The sequence below is a fragment of the Rousettus aegyptiacus genome, unplaced genomic scaffold, assembly GCF_014176215.1.
Source record: "Rousettus aegyptiacus isolate mRouAeg1 unplaced genomic scaffold, mRouAeg1.p scaffold_m13_p_4, whole genome shotgun sequence".
NCBI lineage: Eukaryota > Metazoa > Chordata > Mammalia > Chiroptera > Pteropodidae > Rousettus > Rousettus aegyptiacus.
The window spans coordinates 118,929,988-118,943,482 of NW_023416307.1; the positions used below are offsets into that span (position 1 = coordinate 118,929,988).

Genomic DNA, 13,495 nt, shown 5'->3' on the forward strand with positions numbered 1-13,495 from the left:
TAAAACAGAAAAATATATATATATTATGGAATAGCATGTCAAAAGTCATCCTAATGTAAAAGCAAACAGACCAGAAAAGTCTTGTTGTTGGCTTTCCTCTAGCATCCCTGTGTTTCCAGTCCCCAGCCTTCCCTCTGATGGGGGACAGGACATGTCACAGGGAGGGTGTATGGTCAGGAATGGGCAGCAAATAGAGTTTTTAAGTTATGGGTAGACAGTTATTATACTGGTGAGTAATTGATTTCATTACTCTGTTAGGGTTTTGTAACTTTTTGGCAATTCGTGTTTTCAGTTGTTGGGGAGTGTCAAAAAAGTAAAGTGGAAGAAGTCCAGACCACTGTGAAGATCCTGGGGTTCTAGAGTGGGAAAGTGAAGTACAAAACCCCCTTATACCTCTCAGCCAGGCCACTCCCCAAAAGGATCATACTTCTTAAGGAAACAAAGAAAAACCAGCTTTCCATGATGCAGCTTGTCAGCATTCGGGCCTTACGTGTTGCCGGCTTGGGCTCCTCCATCTGGTAGGATCTCTCGGTTCCCCCCTGTAGCCCCGGAGGGTGGAGAGGACCACCCCTGACCTCAGGACTAGCAGAGGGTCTCAGTATTCAAGAGAGTCCCCATGGGGAGTCAGCTAGCCAGTGAAATTTAGAGGAAAAGGAAGGGTGTAGTTTCCCCTCTGTCTGGCTGTTAAGAGAATTACCACATTGACAGGAAAGCCTGTGAGGTAGGCTTGTGCCAGGATAGATGGGACCAAAATGAAATGACAATAACAAAAATCAGATGTGCCATAAAAACTCACTGCATAGGAATGGGAGGGGGAGATGTTAAACCAATGTTGTTAAAGATGTTAAAATCCAAGTTGGAGCAGCTGAGGGTACAACGATGCAGCCCGGTTGTTCCCAAACTTGTCTGCACATTGGAATCCCCTGGGAAGCTTCCAAAATGACTATAGCTTGTTATGTATCCCCAGAGATTGTAGCTAAATTTGTCTGGGATGCAGCCTGGGCTGTGGAAGGGTTATAAGATCTTTAGGTGACTAATATAAAAACAAGTCTGAGAGCCACTGATGTAGCCCCTCACTACTCAAAAGTGTGGTCCCCGGACCAGCAGCATCAGTTCACTCCAGACTTACTAGACTAGAATCTGCATGTCAGCTAGGTCCCAGTTTCCTGGCACTGATTACATTTGTAATTCTGCATTTCTGTGAACTATTTGAGATGTTAAGTGGAAGGGCCCCAAAACATCTGGAAAAGGCTTCTTGGCATCACTTGCAGTTCATCGGTTAAATTAAAATGGAGATTCAGAATTTAGAGAGACCTGAGTTCAAATCCAAGCTCTAGTACTTTAATTTGACCTCGTTGAATCCCCTTAACTAAGGAGCCCAACTCTTCCTGGTTTGCATGGAGCTTTCCTGGTTGTAGCACTGAAAATGTCTCATCCAGGCCCTGAATCAGTCTCAGGCAAGTGAAGATAAGCAGTTACCCTTCAGTTAACTAGTGTGCAACCTGGGGATACCAGCAAAGATAGTGGTTCTCAGACAGCTGAGCATCCAAATCACCTGGAGGACTTGAACAACAAGGCTGGGCCCTACCAGCATGATGCCTTTCAGCAGCTCTGGGGTTAGTACTGAGGAGTGGCAAGGCATGTCCCCAGGCACTATTTGGAGACCATACCCTGAGAATTACTGCAAGATAACCTGTCTCACATAGGTGTTGTAAGATTTGCAGGAGCTCAGGCTTAGCACAGTGACTGGGAAACTGCAAAACCTAGCACTTGTTAACAGCTGCTATTAATTCTTTTTATTGTGGAAAAGATGGGACTTAATCTCAAAAAAACTTAAGCTTTTTTAAACATTAGATTACCATGGCATGACTGTGTATTTAGGAGAACTACAGGAGGCTCAGGTGATTGAAAAGACAATCTGGATAGCAACAGTAGATGATATGAAAGTAGAAATGGATAAATTCAAACAGGTGATGTGGGCCACATCATGGGAGCCCATGACATCCAATACTCAACAACCTTTATTCCTTTAAAAGTGGTTCAGCATAACTTCAAAACAAGGTGGGTGCTAGCACCCTCAATATAAATCAACTATTAAGAGTTAGCATGGTACCAAATGGGTGCTAGAGTAATCAGGGAGATCAGTTCATAAATTATATAAATGTCTAACCATTGTACTATATACCTAAAACTAATATAAAATAATAATAAAAAAATCTTGTTTAAGATTTTTTTAAAAAAAGGAGTTAGGAATAAACCCAGAAATGACCAACAAGGTGCTTATTTTGTTTTGTGTTTTTTGGTTTTTATTTGTATTTTTTTTTAAGTGATAACAATTCTAGAAAACGGGTCCAGCCATCTTCACAACTTGGGTCACAGTGCATACTCCAGCCCCTGGCCTGGTACTAAGCATGTATTACCTGCAGTCATCCCAGGCTTCCAGAGCAGGGCAGGTAAACTGAGCGAAGCCAGTGCTTTGGCGCTTTTCTCCCACAGTGCCGCCTATGGTTCTGGTTCACTTTCTCCTCTGGCTACCACCTCTCCAACTGCCCTTGAGGCCTGTTCATTGCCTTGAATGTGTACACTTAATGCATAACAGGGTTGGATGGTAGAAATCCTGGGACCAAGGTCACCATGACCTTGTCCTACTGACCCCAACCCTAACACTTCTAGGACTTCCCACCCCTGCAGACAACACTATCCATTCCCTTTGGACTCAACTGGCCTAATGCCCAGAATCACGACCAGACTCATAAGAGGTTGTCTGGGGTCTGGAGACTCCTGGTGTGGTAGGAAGTCACAGGATCTGAATTCCAAAGAATGAGTGTGAATCATGTCCTGAGCAGCAAATCTCATCAGTCCTATGAGCTTGCTTTTCTCATGAACCAAATACAATATATTTACAGCCTGGAGCCGATATAAATGTACTTTGTAAACTGTAAAGTGCTCAGTGAAAAGTGCCATAGCAGATATGAGAGCATAGCTCTGAAGTAAGACCTGCCTGGCTTCACTTCCTGGCTCCGCCACTTACAAGCTATTGGATCTTAACCTCTCTGAGCCTGTTTCCTTATCTGAAAATGAGGTTACTAAAAATACCTCTTTATAGGTTCATGAAGAAGCTTAAGTTAAATAGTATGAAAATGCTTGGTATTTGCCCAGCATGTAAGGCATACTCAATAAATGTGAGCTACAGTCATAAACATTAGAAAAGATAAAACATTTTTGCTTAAAGGCCAGCACCGGTGAATATAGACTTAGAAGGAGCCATCACTCAGAGATGCTCCAGTCCAGAGCATTTCTGAATAGACCAGTTGCTTCTCCTCTCAAACTCACTGTCATGCATCACCAATGACTAGGAATAATGATCATACTTCACAGGTTGTCATAATTGTTAAGAAAGAGAATGCTCAAGTAAGTAAAGTCACTCCATGGACTGTCAAGCTGTTATTTGGGAGTTATTCATGGTAGTAGGATAGTGCCGGGATCATTTTTCTGTGTATGATCTCAGTTCTTTTCTGGACCTTCTCATAACTTCGCCTCATTCCAACCATCTCCATCTTCCCTCTGCCGTCCCTTCTGGAACCCCTTAGGAGAAGGTTTGTTTTTAAGTAACAAAGCATGTTGACTATCCTTATTAACACATATGCTTTTTGGAGCTTATCTGTAAAGGACAAGTCAGAGAAGTTGACTCAATAAAATTTAGTTTGAACTCAGAACGTACCAGATGAGAAAGCAAACCCAAGAGGGCATGTGATTGTGTCAGATATAATTTTCAAAAAGATAAAATCACAACTCTTGTGCAAATATAAAATGAAATTTAGCAAAGATTTTAGTCAACTCATTAATTAATGAAAGTATCAGTAAGAGATTTATACCAGCCCAAAAAGCATTTGAGGAGGTGTAGGTATTTATAGTCAATTTAATGTTAGGACAAGACAGATGGATTAGGCACATAACTAGCTAATCTCCTACAGGACAGTAAACCATAACCTTTAGTGTTATCTTTTTCAAAAGGACAAAAATTATTTGCATTTGTATCTCTACTTTATTTGTATTGTGTCTACAAGCTTACATGTAACACTAAGTCTTAGAGTAGAGCAAAATAGATTTCTATAGATAATCCTTGAGAGGGTTGGGGACAGGGGGTAATGCCATATTTGCCACCATATGACATTGACAGGATGTGCCACACATCCTTCTGTCTTATGTTCAAGTTTTAGGTAATTTGTTAACAATGGTAAATACTTATTTCAATTTACCAACAAACTTTTAATCTTACATAGCATTTACAACAGCCTCGTTGGGGCAAAAAGCAGGGAAACCCCATTTTTCAGAGGTGGCTGAGTCACACATGAAGAGAGAATCTGAGCTGGGAGAACCTCCATTTCTAGTTCCAGGTCCCATGCTCACTCCTAAATTACATATTGTACTTCCCATTTTGGGTTTCTCTTCATCACAGTCCTACATTATTGGTGAGATTTTCCTCCCTGCAAAATTGTCCTTGGAGATCACCTGAACATAAATGCTCAAAGGAGGGAGGGGTCTCCTGTGGCCCCGCCCCTTGAACACCCAGGGGACCCTTAGTCTGATCTTAGTCCTTTTACGTCCCTGACACTATTCAAGTCCACAACATCAGATGAACCACATCCTACTGTCCTGAGCCAAAGAAAATTGTCAAAACATTTTATCCTTCTCTTAAAAAAAAAAAAAAGAATAGATGGTACATTCCAAGAATCCATTTTTTTAAGTGACAGGTCCTTTTAAGCTCTTCTCAGCTACCGTGAGCCACTGTGCCATCTTTCATCTCAGACGAAGTCCACATCAGAGAAACCCACTGTTTATAAACCAGAATCTCTCTTGAAACACTATTTCTGGTTGATGTTTACCCCTCCTCAATAAATGTGATCATCATTTTCTGTGTTGGAGATAGCTAGGTCTGGCTGACTCCTGGATGAATGATATGCAGTGGACCAATGGCTATTTATTGTGTTAAACAGTCTGCCAGGAAACTGGCTGCAAGTGTGGCCTGATGGCCCAAATCTCTTTCTCACAAGGCCATTTATTTATCTCTCCCACAGACTTCTGTCACAGTGGAAAGTGTCCCACTAGCAGTCTGGAGACTAGGGCCAACTCTGCTTCTTACACCTAGTTAGAGAGGCAACACTTACGTACATTAAACAGAGAGTAAGAAAGTATATAGGGTGTATAATTAGGAATGTAGTTCTGAAGTACCTTAGAATTCTGAAGCTGGGGAAAAAATTGATTCAGGGTCTCTCATACTGTTTACACGAGATATAATGATGTAAATGAACATTCAGTATATAACAAGTGCAGACGGAGCCCTTTCCTTGCCGGAACCTGTTAAACCCTCACAGTAACTCCATGAGGCAGGTTGATTCTTATTATCCTCATGACACAGATGATTAAAGTGAGACCCTGCAAGTCCAGTCGCTTGCCTAAGTTCAACAGGAGAAAGGCACACAAATTGAGACTGAACCCCTGACCATCTGACCCCAAAGCCTGGGCCTCTTAACATAAATAGCTGCTTGCTCTTCACCTCTCTTCCTGCTTCCAGCGTAGGCTAGCATTTCAAATGCTCTGGAAGCCCTTTTGCATCCAGTGCCCTCTATTTTTATTTGGTCATATGATCCTTCCCTCCCGCAGCCATACACTCTTTTGTAACCTCTCACAGAACGGGGATTATGCGGAACAAGATTCAGGCAACCTTAATCCAGGCCAGTTTTCTCATTTTACAGAGGAGCAATTCAGGATGCGTGAGGAAATGAGTTAGTTGCCTCTAGCTGCCCAGATAATAAATGTCAGAGTCTGCACTGTAGGGCCAGCCCCACCTCCGCCCTGCAGACCAGTGTTGTGCTGTGCTATACTGTCTGACATCACTATTACTAAACCAAACCCTGAGCCAGCAGCTCAGCGCTCCAGGCCAAGCATCAGGACTAATCCCCTTGTAGGATGGCTATTAAATGAGCCACTCATTAGAAAAACAATAATGCTCAAGCTTGCAGGGTGCTTGGGCACTTATAAAATACTTTCACACAGCTCTTCTGTGTCCAGGCTCACTGCCTCTGGGTCTATTTAAAACAGTCCCAACGATGAAGCCTTATTCATAAATTGTGTACCTCCCAAAGTAACCTTTGGATCACTCAAATATTAAGTGTGAAAGGATCACTGTATTTCAACCAGTAGAATCCAAGTTGTCAAGAACAAGAGGCGGATGTTTGCAAGGTTTCATACACCAGTGGGTTTAGGGAGCAAAGTTCTGCCTGTGAATGAAAGTTCCCAGCTTAGGATAGTGAGTTGGTATGAGCATCATCTTGTTTTTCAATTTTAACATGAATCTAATACTGAACAGTCACAAATGTCAACATGCTTCCCTTCAAATATGTGCAACATGGCTCTTACTCTTCAAGGCTGTGAACATGTGTTAGAATGAAGAGAGCTGACGTGTCCCAAAGAGCATACTCAGATTTTCACACCTTCCCCATCAAACCTTTTTGTACCTTTTTGCCCTTGCACATTCTCTTCTTTCTGCCAGGAATCCCCCTCTCTTTTTCTGCTAGCTCATTTTACATAGCCCTGACCCAGAGTCATGTCCTCTAAGAAGACTCCCTGGATTTCCCATATAGGTTTATTGACACCTTACTCTGTGTTCCTAAAGTCTGTGTGAAAATAAAAGCAGCTACCGTTATTAGTGCCTAATGCGGTCAAGCACTTTACATAGATTATCTCTCTACTTGTATTACAGATAAGAAAACTAAGGCTCAGTTAGTCAAGCTCAATGTGACTGTTAAGTTTTGAAGTTGGGTTTAGAATCCATGTCTCTCAAGCTCCAAAGTCCATGCCTTTCTACTCTACAACGGACGACTTCTTGCCTCAAACTTACATGTCATAAGGATGTTTTTCACTCCGTATCTCCCCCTAGACTGTAACTTCCTCTAGGGCACACCTGAGTCTTATGGTGTATCCCTATACTTGGCACATTGTATTGATGCTAAAGACATGATTAAATGAATCAATAGATTGTTAAACGAGGAGCTTATCTTTTTATCTTACTAATTGACAGAACCTTGCTTTTGATAAAATCATAATACATGTACGCACCTATGCCAAGTCATCCACACAGCACCAAACTCCTAATGGAAGTCAAAAATTTCTTAGCCAGCATATCTATATACTAACCCACTGCTCCTCTGATTTTAATGTAATACAAGTCTTCTGAATTTTGTTGAGTGCAAATTCTGATTTAAGAGGGCTGGGTGGGGCCCAAGAGTCTACATTTCTGGCAAGCTTCGATAATGCTGCTCATTTGAAGACCCCACTTGAGAGCCATTTGGATCTAAACATAGCAGCAGAAGCAGCCATTGCTCTTTTGTTACCTTTGGCTGGTAACAAGTAATAAAACCTGACTTGTGCATTGGTCTCCTTCCAAAGGATGACCAGTTTCGAATACTCCGTATTTTCCATGTTTTAGCAAGATATTTAAGTTATGCTTTGAGCTATAAACATTTGGAAGCATCAACATTTGTTTGCACTTTGGTTTAATCACACCCTATCAATAAATTATAAGTAAATGAAGGAGACGAGACGCTGAAGGATTCCATTCCAGTGACAAGTGGATCAGGGGAGTAGGTAGGGTGGGGAAGGAACAGATGATCCCTCACAGCAGCCTTAATATCTGGCGACAGCTTGGGAGCCTGAGAATGAGCCCCTATTGCATTTTGGGGGGAAGGACCCCACCCTTCCACACTTGCTTGCCCTCTGGCCACTTTTCCAGCTGATCATCTGGTAAACAGTAAATGGTGGTAAAGCAGCAGCACTCCTGGTAAATAGTTAATGATGGCTTATTCATCTCAAGCCCTTCGAATCCCACACAATCCCTTTGCTAGCATGCCAAGATTTTCAGAGGCCAAGCATCCCCAGTATAAGACATTTAGAAGGAAAACACTCTCTTTTCTGCTCCTTTTCCAGATGTCCCTGGGCCAGCAGCAGTCAGCAAGAGGTGTGCCTTGTTTGAGATGCAAGGGGACGTGTTCGGGCTTCGAGCCACATTCATGGAGGTAACAGAGTTTGTCAGGGGAGGCTCTGCCTACTTTTACTTCTTAGCTGTCCTTTCAAGGAACCTTGGCCATTCTCTGCTGGGACTGCTTAGGATGCACATTGTGGAAAGGGGTGGCTCTGGAGCAAAAGCACTCTTGCTTGGTCTAACTCAGAAATGCCAGAAAAGCCCTTGCGAGCCAAGATGAGGGAGGAGGTTAGCACTCCATAAACCATTTCAAGGTGGAGGCTGCCAGGCTCAGCCCAGCAAGAACTGCACTGAGACAGTGTGGACAGTTGTTAGTTGCTGCTGGGTCCACTCTGGGCAGAACTGGCTGTCCTGCGATTTGGTGCATGGGGTCGCTTTCCTCCTACTGCACTAACTATCATGCCCATTGGTGAGTTTTGATCTGCAAGTCATTGTGTTCGTAGTACTTAAAAACCAGGACCCAGTATTCAAGTCCATGTGGGAGGGTCATAAGATCCAAGTGGATTTTTTTTATTATTATTGAGGGCTCCAAAAACGAGGTAGGGCTGCCACACTTCACAACTCCCAGCACTACTCACACCAGCATCTATGGGAATGGCACCCCAAGAGTTGTGCAGGCCTATGAGAGAGAAGCTAAACTCTGTAGGCCATGATAGCAAAGAAGGAGCTTTTTCCTCACTGCCAGAGCATTGCCTTGGGCACTCAGTGGAAGAGCAAAACTTGAAAGGTGTTTGTCTCAGAAATGTTGACTTCTACTGTGACATGGCAGTTAAAAAAATATTTATTGAACCGAGCAAAATACTTTGTTTTTAAAAGTTGAAATAACCCAAAACTGTAGGCATTAGTAGCTCCATTTTGCAGATCAGAAAACTGAGAATGGGTAATGAGGAGATAGCTACTAACTGGCAGGATTCAAACTCGGATCTATAAGAAGCCCCATCCCATGCCTGCAACCATTCTGAAATACTGTGTGCCATGAGCTTTCAAAGCACAAGACTATCTCTTGACTCCATTCCCTGACAGTCCTCACCTCAGAGGTGCTCACTTGGTCTTATGGATGCAAGGAAATTCAATGTCATCAGGTCCTGACTCCAGTCCCCTGCACAAATTTTTCCCATGGTTAAAACACTTCTAAGAGGGAGAACCCTCACTTGCGCCCCCACCCCCACAGTGTATCTATTTTGGCCACTTGAGATCTTTCTGGCCTAGGGGGGAGAGTCAGCTTCCCTGTCATGTCACCCCATTGGTCCTAAAGCTGCATCAGGGTGTCATAGAACAATGTTGGCTCCTTATCGGTTTAGGATCCTTAAGACAGCTTAGGAGGCCTCCTTTTAGAGTTCCTGGGGCAGGGGATTAATGTTCCCTAAATGCCTACACCAAGTCAGTTTAATAACGTTTCCCTCACGAATCACAGTCCCATGCTTCCTATTGCCTGATATCTGAGAATGGTCATTTAATATATTTTGTCTGGTTTTCTAATTGTTTATGGGAAGAGGGCAATTCTGGACCCTGTTCCTCATGGCTCAGCATTGTTTTAATCCCTACATTTCCTCATCATCCTTCAAATTATTTGAACATCAAGCAAATTTATCCTTGAGAAATATAGATTGCAGCTTATAGATCCTACATATCAAATGTCATCATTGATTTGAACAACCTTAACAGGGACCTAAATTCAAGCCATATTGAAGCAGTGAGGTCCCAGACCCTCAGGGAGGAAACCATGTTAAACCATTTTTATGCTCCAGTTCTCATACTTTCAATAGTTTGAAAGACATTTAAATGATCAAAGTGGCAGCCAGCCTGGTTTTGTGGGGAAAGCCCTCAATAATCACAGGACAGAATTCTCTCGCTGACTCTGTTTGAACAAGACACTTCCCTTCACTAAGTTTCCAACTTTCCATATGAAAAATAGAAACATTGGAGCTGATGTGCTCTAGGATCCCTTTCCAGATTTACCATAGTTTTCCATAGTTTCAGGCAACTCATTTGCAATCAAATGAATGATTCATATGGTTAGTAGAATTAGAATGGAATTAGTATTAATAGCACAATTTCGTAGAATTACTTAGAGAAGAGGATGCAAGAGCAGACTTTCAAAACAAACATGTCATAAAATCATAAGGGGGAGTTCCCCCAGCAGCCTCTACCATCCCACTTTCCAAAAGGCCATGCCAGGCTTCCTGAGCATCTGGTCAACTTCACAGGATGCTGAATTTCCCTTCAGGGCAAAGGAAAACACACCTTCAGCACTCTAGGCATTTCAGAACTCAACATAAGATCTCTTCCTTGCAGGCATAGATTGTTTTAAATATTATTGTTATTCTAATTAGCTTTACCTTTTCGATGTACACTGATTTCAGTGGATAGAGAAAAAAAAAACTCTGATTTAAGGAAAACAGGACATAATTTGAAAAATGGAAGAGAGATCACTGGCTCTTCAAATTACAAAATTTTGCATTCTTCAGGTGTTGCTGTTGATAGACTCTTCAAAATCCTTATGGTGGCACCGCTTCTCATGAGTTCCTATCTCCAGGTCAGCTTTAGCAGCTGCCCCAAGAATTACAAGGTTAATTCTGCCTCTTCTCACCAGGACAGGAGATCCTTATAAATAATTCTGCAGTAATATAATAGCTAGGCTTCCTGTGTTTTTCAAGGAACAATGTAGAGAAAGTCAACCCAAGTTGCTTAAATTCCTGAAAGGGACCAACTAGTAATTTGGAGGCATCAGAATCACCTCAGGAACAGCATCATAAGTCCCATACAGCTATCCTACTCTGGATGCAGGAATCTGACTAGCTGGGACCATGGTGGGTCATGTCCAAGTTTACCAGCTCTCCAGGAGATTTGGATGCATAGCAGCGTTTAAAAACTCATCAACTAGACCACTTTCTATAAAGGGCCAGATAGTAAACATTTTAGGCTTTGCAGGCCATATGGTCTCTGTCACACCTGTTCACCTTGGCCTTTGTAGCATGAAAGCATTAATTTATTTAAGGATATGGAAATTCAATTTTTTTTTTACTATTTAAAAATGTAAAAACTATTCATAGTTCACAGGCCATAGAAAAATAAGATTTAGCCTACAGGCCATGGTTTGCAACCCTGATGTAGGCCAAGCATCTCATTTTACACATAGGAAACTTGACCATGGACCTATGGTTTGTCAGTGTTCAGACTTGGATTAGATGTCACAGCTGTGTCTTTTCCAAACTTCTAGGTTGCCTATGACAGATTGCAGAAATGGTCATTTTAACACCACTGAGGACATTTCTAGTGTATCTGTGTCCTGTAATCCAGATACCAGGAAAGAGTAGGGTGAACTTCTATAAAGTTCCAGCGATGTGCTTGGCAACATAAAAAGCATGAATAAAGGAGGAATAATGTTGATACAATCTTAAAGGACATCTCATTCATCAATATTTTCCATTTCAAAGTGTTTGTATCCCCAGCATCGCTAATAGTATCCTAAGAACCTACATTAACCAAGAAAGCAGAGGACAGCTTCCTCACCCATGTATGGAAGGTATTGGGGAGGTCAGAGGACCCACAGGACACTGAGCTTTTCTTTGTCTCCTTCCTCTTCCTCCTCCTTCTACTTCCTGCTGTCACTCTCACATTAAACCAATGGTGCTATCATCTGTCTTCTTAGGAAAGCAGTCTCCTCCATACCTCACAAAAGGGAGAGGCAAGAGAATATTATCTATTGTGAATAAAAGCAACCAACCCCTTCTTATGAGAACAAAAAGAAAAGACCTCTTGTTTTTGCCCTGCATCACCTTTAAGATCATATCCTCTTTTGTAATGCTAGACTTATCCTTGAGATGATCAGTTTTAACTTTTCTCAAATTGCAGCCCACTGAATATGAATTGGTCTGCAAGCTTCTCCTCAAATGTTATTGGAAATGTTGCATTCATCCCCCACTTTAAGTCACACCTCACATCAGTGCGTCAAAGAAGCAGCCTCACACTGAAGAAATGTGTTTAACCTTCTGTAACTGGTCCAGGCCAGCAGAACTATCCCAGAGCATATACTACTCTCCTGTGGCCTGACCTGATTCTTCTTTGCATTATTGTTTCCATCTGATTTTCACTCCCTCTCACCTCAACTGCAGGCTCCTTAAAGGTTGTGATGGGGCCTCTTTCTCATCATATTAGACAAAGGTTTATCAACCTTAGCACTATTGACATTTGAGACCAGATAACTCTTTGTTGTGGAGGGGACTATCCTGTGAATTGTAGGATGTTTAGCAGTGTCCCTAACCTCTACCCTGTAGAAGCCAGTAGCACCCCATCGTGACAATCCAATGTGTCTCCAGATTGCCAAATCCCCCTGGGATACAGAATTGACCTTGGTTGGAAACCACTGATGTAGACTATCAAGGCATGCCCCTGCCAGCTCCACAGTGAATATTTATGATATATAACTTATGATACATGAGTTTAGAAGAGCAAAGGTGTTTTCCTTTGGGCATGCCTGTCATGGAAGTGCTCATGCAACTGCAGCGGCACCTCGCTTGCTTAGGCTGCCCCATCCCTACTGTATGTCTTGACAGAACTCACTTTATCTAATAAGCTTTTAAATCAGTTGCTTAGAGCATCTGGAACACAGCACACACCTACAGTGACAGTCTAGAAAGGGAGGGGCAAATTTTCCTCTCACTTTGTGGAACTCTCTGGGTTTCTAAACCATGTTGAATGACACAAAGCAACCAAACTCTTTTGTTTCTAGTTGTCAGAAAGACATGTCAGGCTTTCCAGTGAATTTGAAGCTTCCCCAGGGTGCTTTTTCTTTTTTAGTCTCATGACCAAGCCTTGCCAGTGAGCACCATCCCTCCAGACCAAGGAATTCTCTAAGCTTTCCCTTGAGCCCTGTCCACCAGTTTCTTGAAAATTTCAGCTGTATTCTGACTTCAGAATGAGTGCTCAAGAGCTTAAAAGAAGCTACGAGGCTCATGAATCTTAGGAGACAGTTTTAATGATCATTGAGCAGGGGTCCGCAACTTTTTTTTATAAAGGGCCAGATAGTAGATATTCTAGGCTTTGAGGACCAAATGGTCTCTATTGCAGTTACTGAGATCTGCCATTGCAGCCCCAAAGCAGCCAGAGATGATATGCAAGTGAACGGCTGTGGTCCTGTTTCAAGAAAACTTTATTTATAGTTTGGGGGCCAGGTTCAGCCCACAGACCATGAAGGCTCCTGCTTTAGAGCATCTCTAATGAATAAAGCAGGCTTTGTCACCACAACCGCCATGAGGAAATCCTGCTGCTCTTTTTCCAGCGAAAGTCATACTCCACATTCCTCACAGGTAGACAGACTGATAGAAAGACTGGAGTCTCCCAAATGCAGTCTCAATCCCAAAGGCCCTTTGGTCTCAGGTTACCCTTTGTCTGCTGCTAACCTTCCCAAGTTACTAAAGTTAAACTCTGAGCTTGCTTTCAAAAGGGAAGATG

The 13,495-nt window shown here is 42.4% G+C and overlaps 2 protein-coding genes across 2 annotated transcripts in view; one reads left to right on the top strand and one right to left on the bottom strand.

Moving 5' to 3' along the window:
* The window catches only part of SSUH2 (ssu-2 homolog), a 311,599-nt gene that overhangs the window by 207,411 nt on the left and 90,693 nt on the right, over positions 1-13,495 (bottom strand). The gene's annotated exons all lie outside the window — the stretch shown is intronic.
* LMCD1 (LIM and cysteine rich domains 1) overlaps positions 1-13,495 on the top strand; it is a 53,946-nt gene that overhangs the window by 19,269 nt on the left and 21,182 nt on the right. The window contains exon 2 of the mRNA XM_016134866.2: positions 7,987-8,075. Coding sequence (XP_015990352.1) covers positions 7,987-8,075 — 89 coding nt within the window. The remainder of the gene's footprint in view (positions 1-7,986; positions 8,076-13,495) is intronic.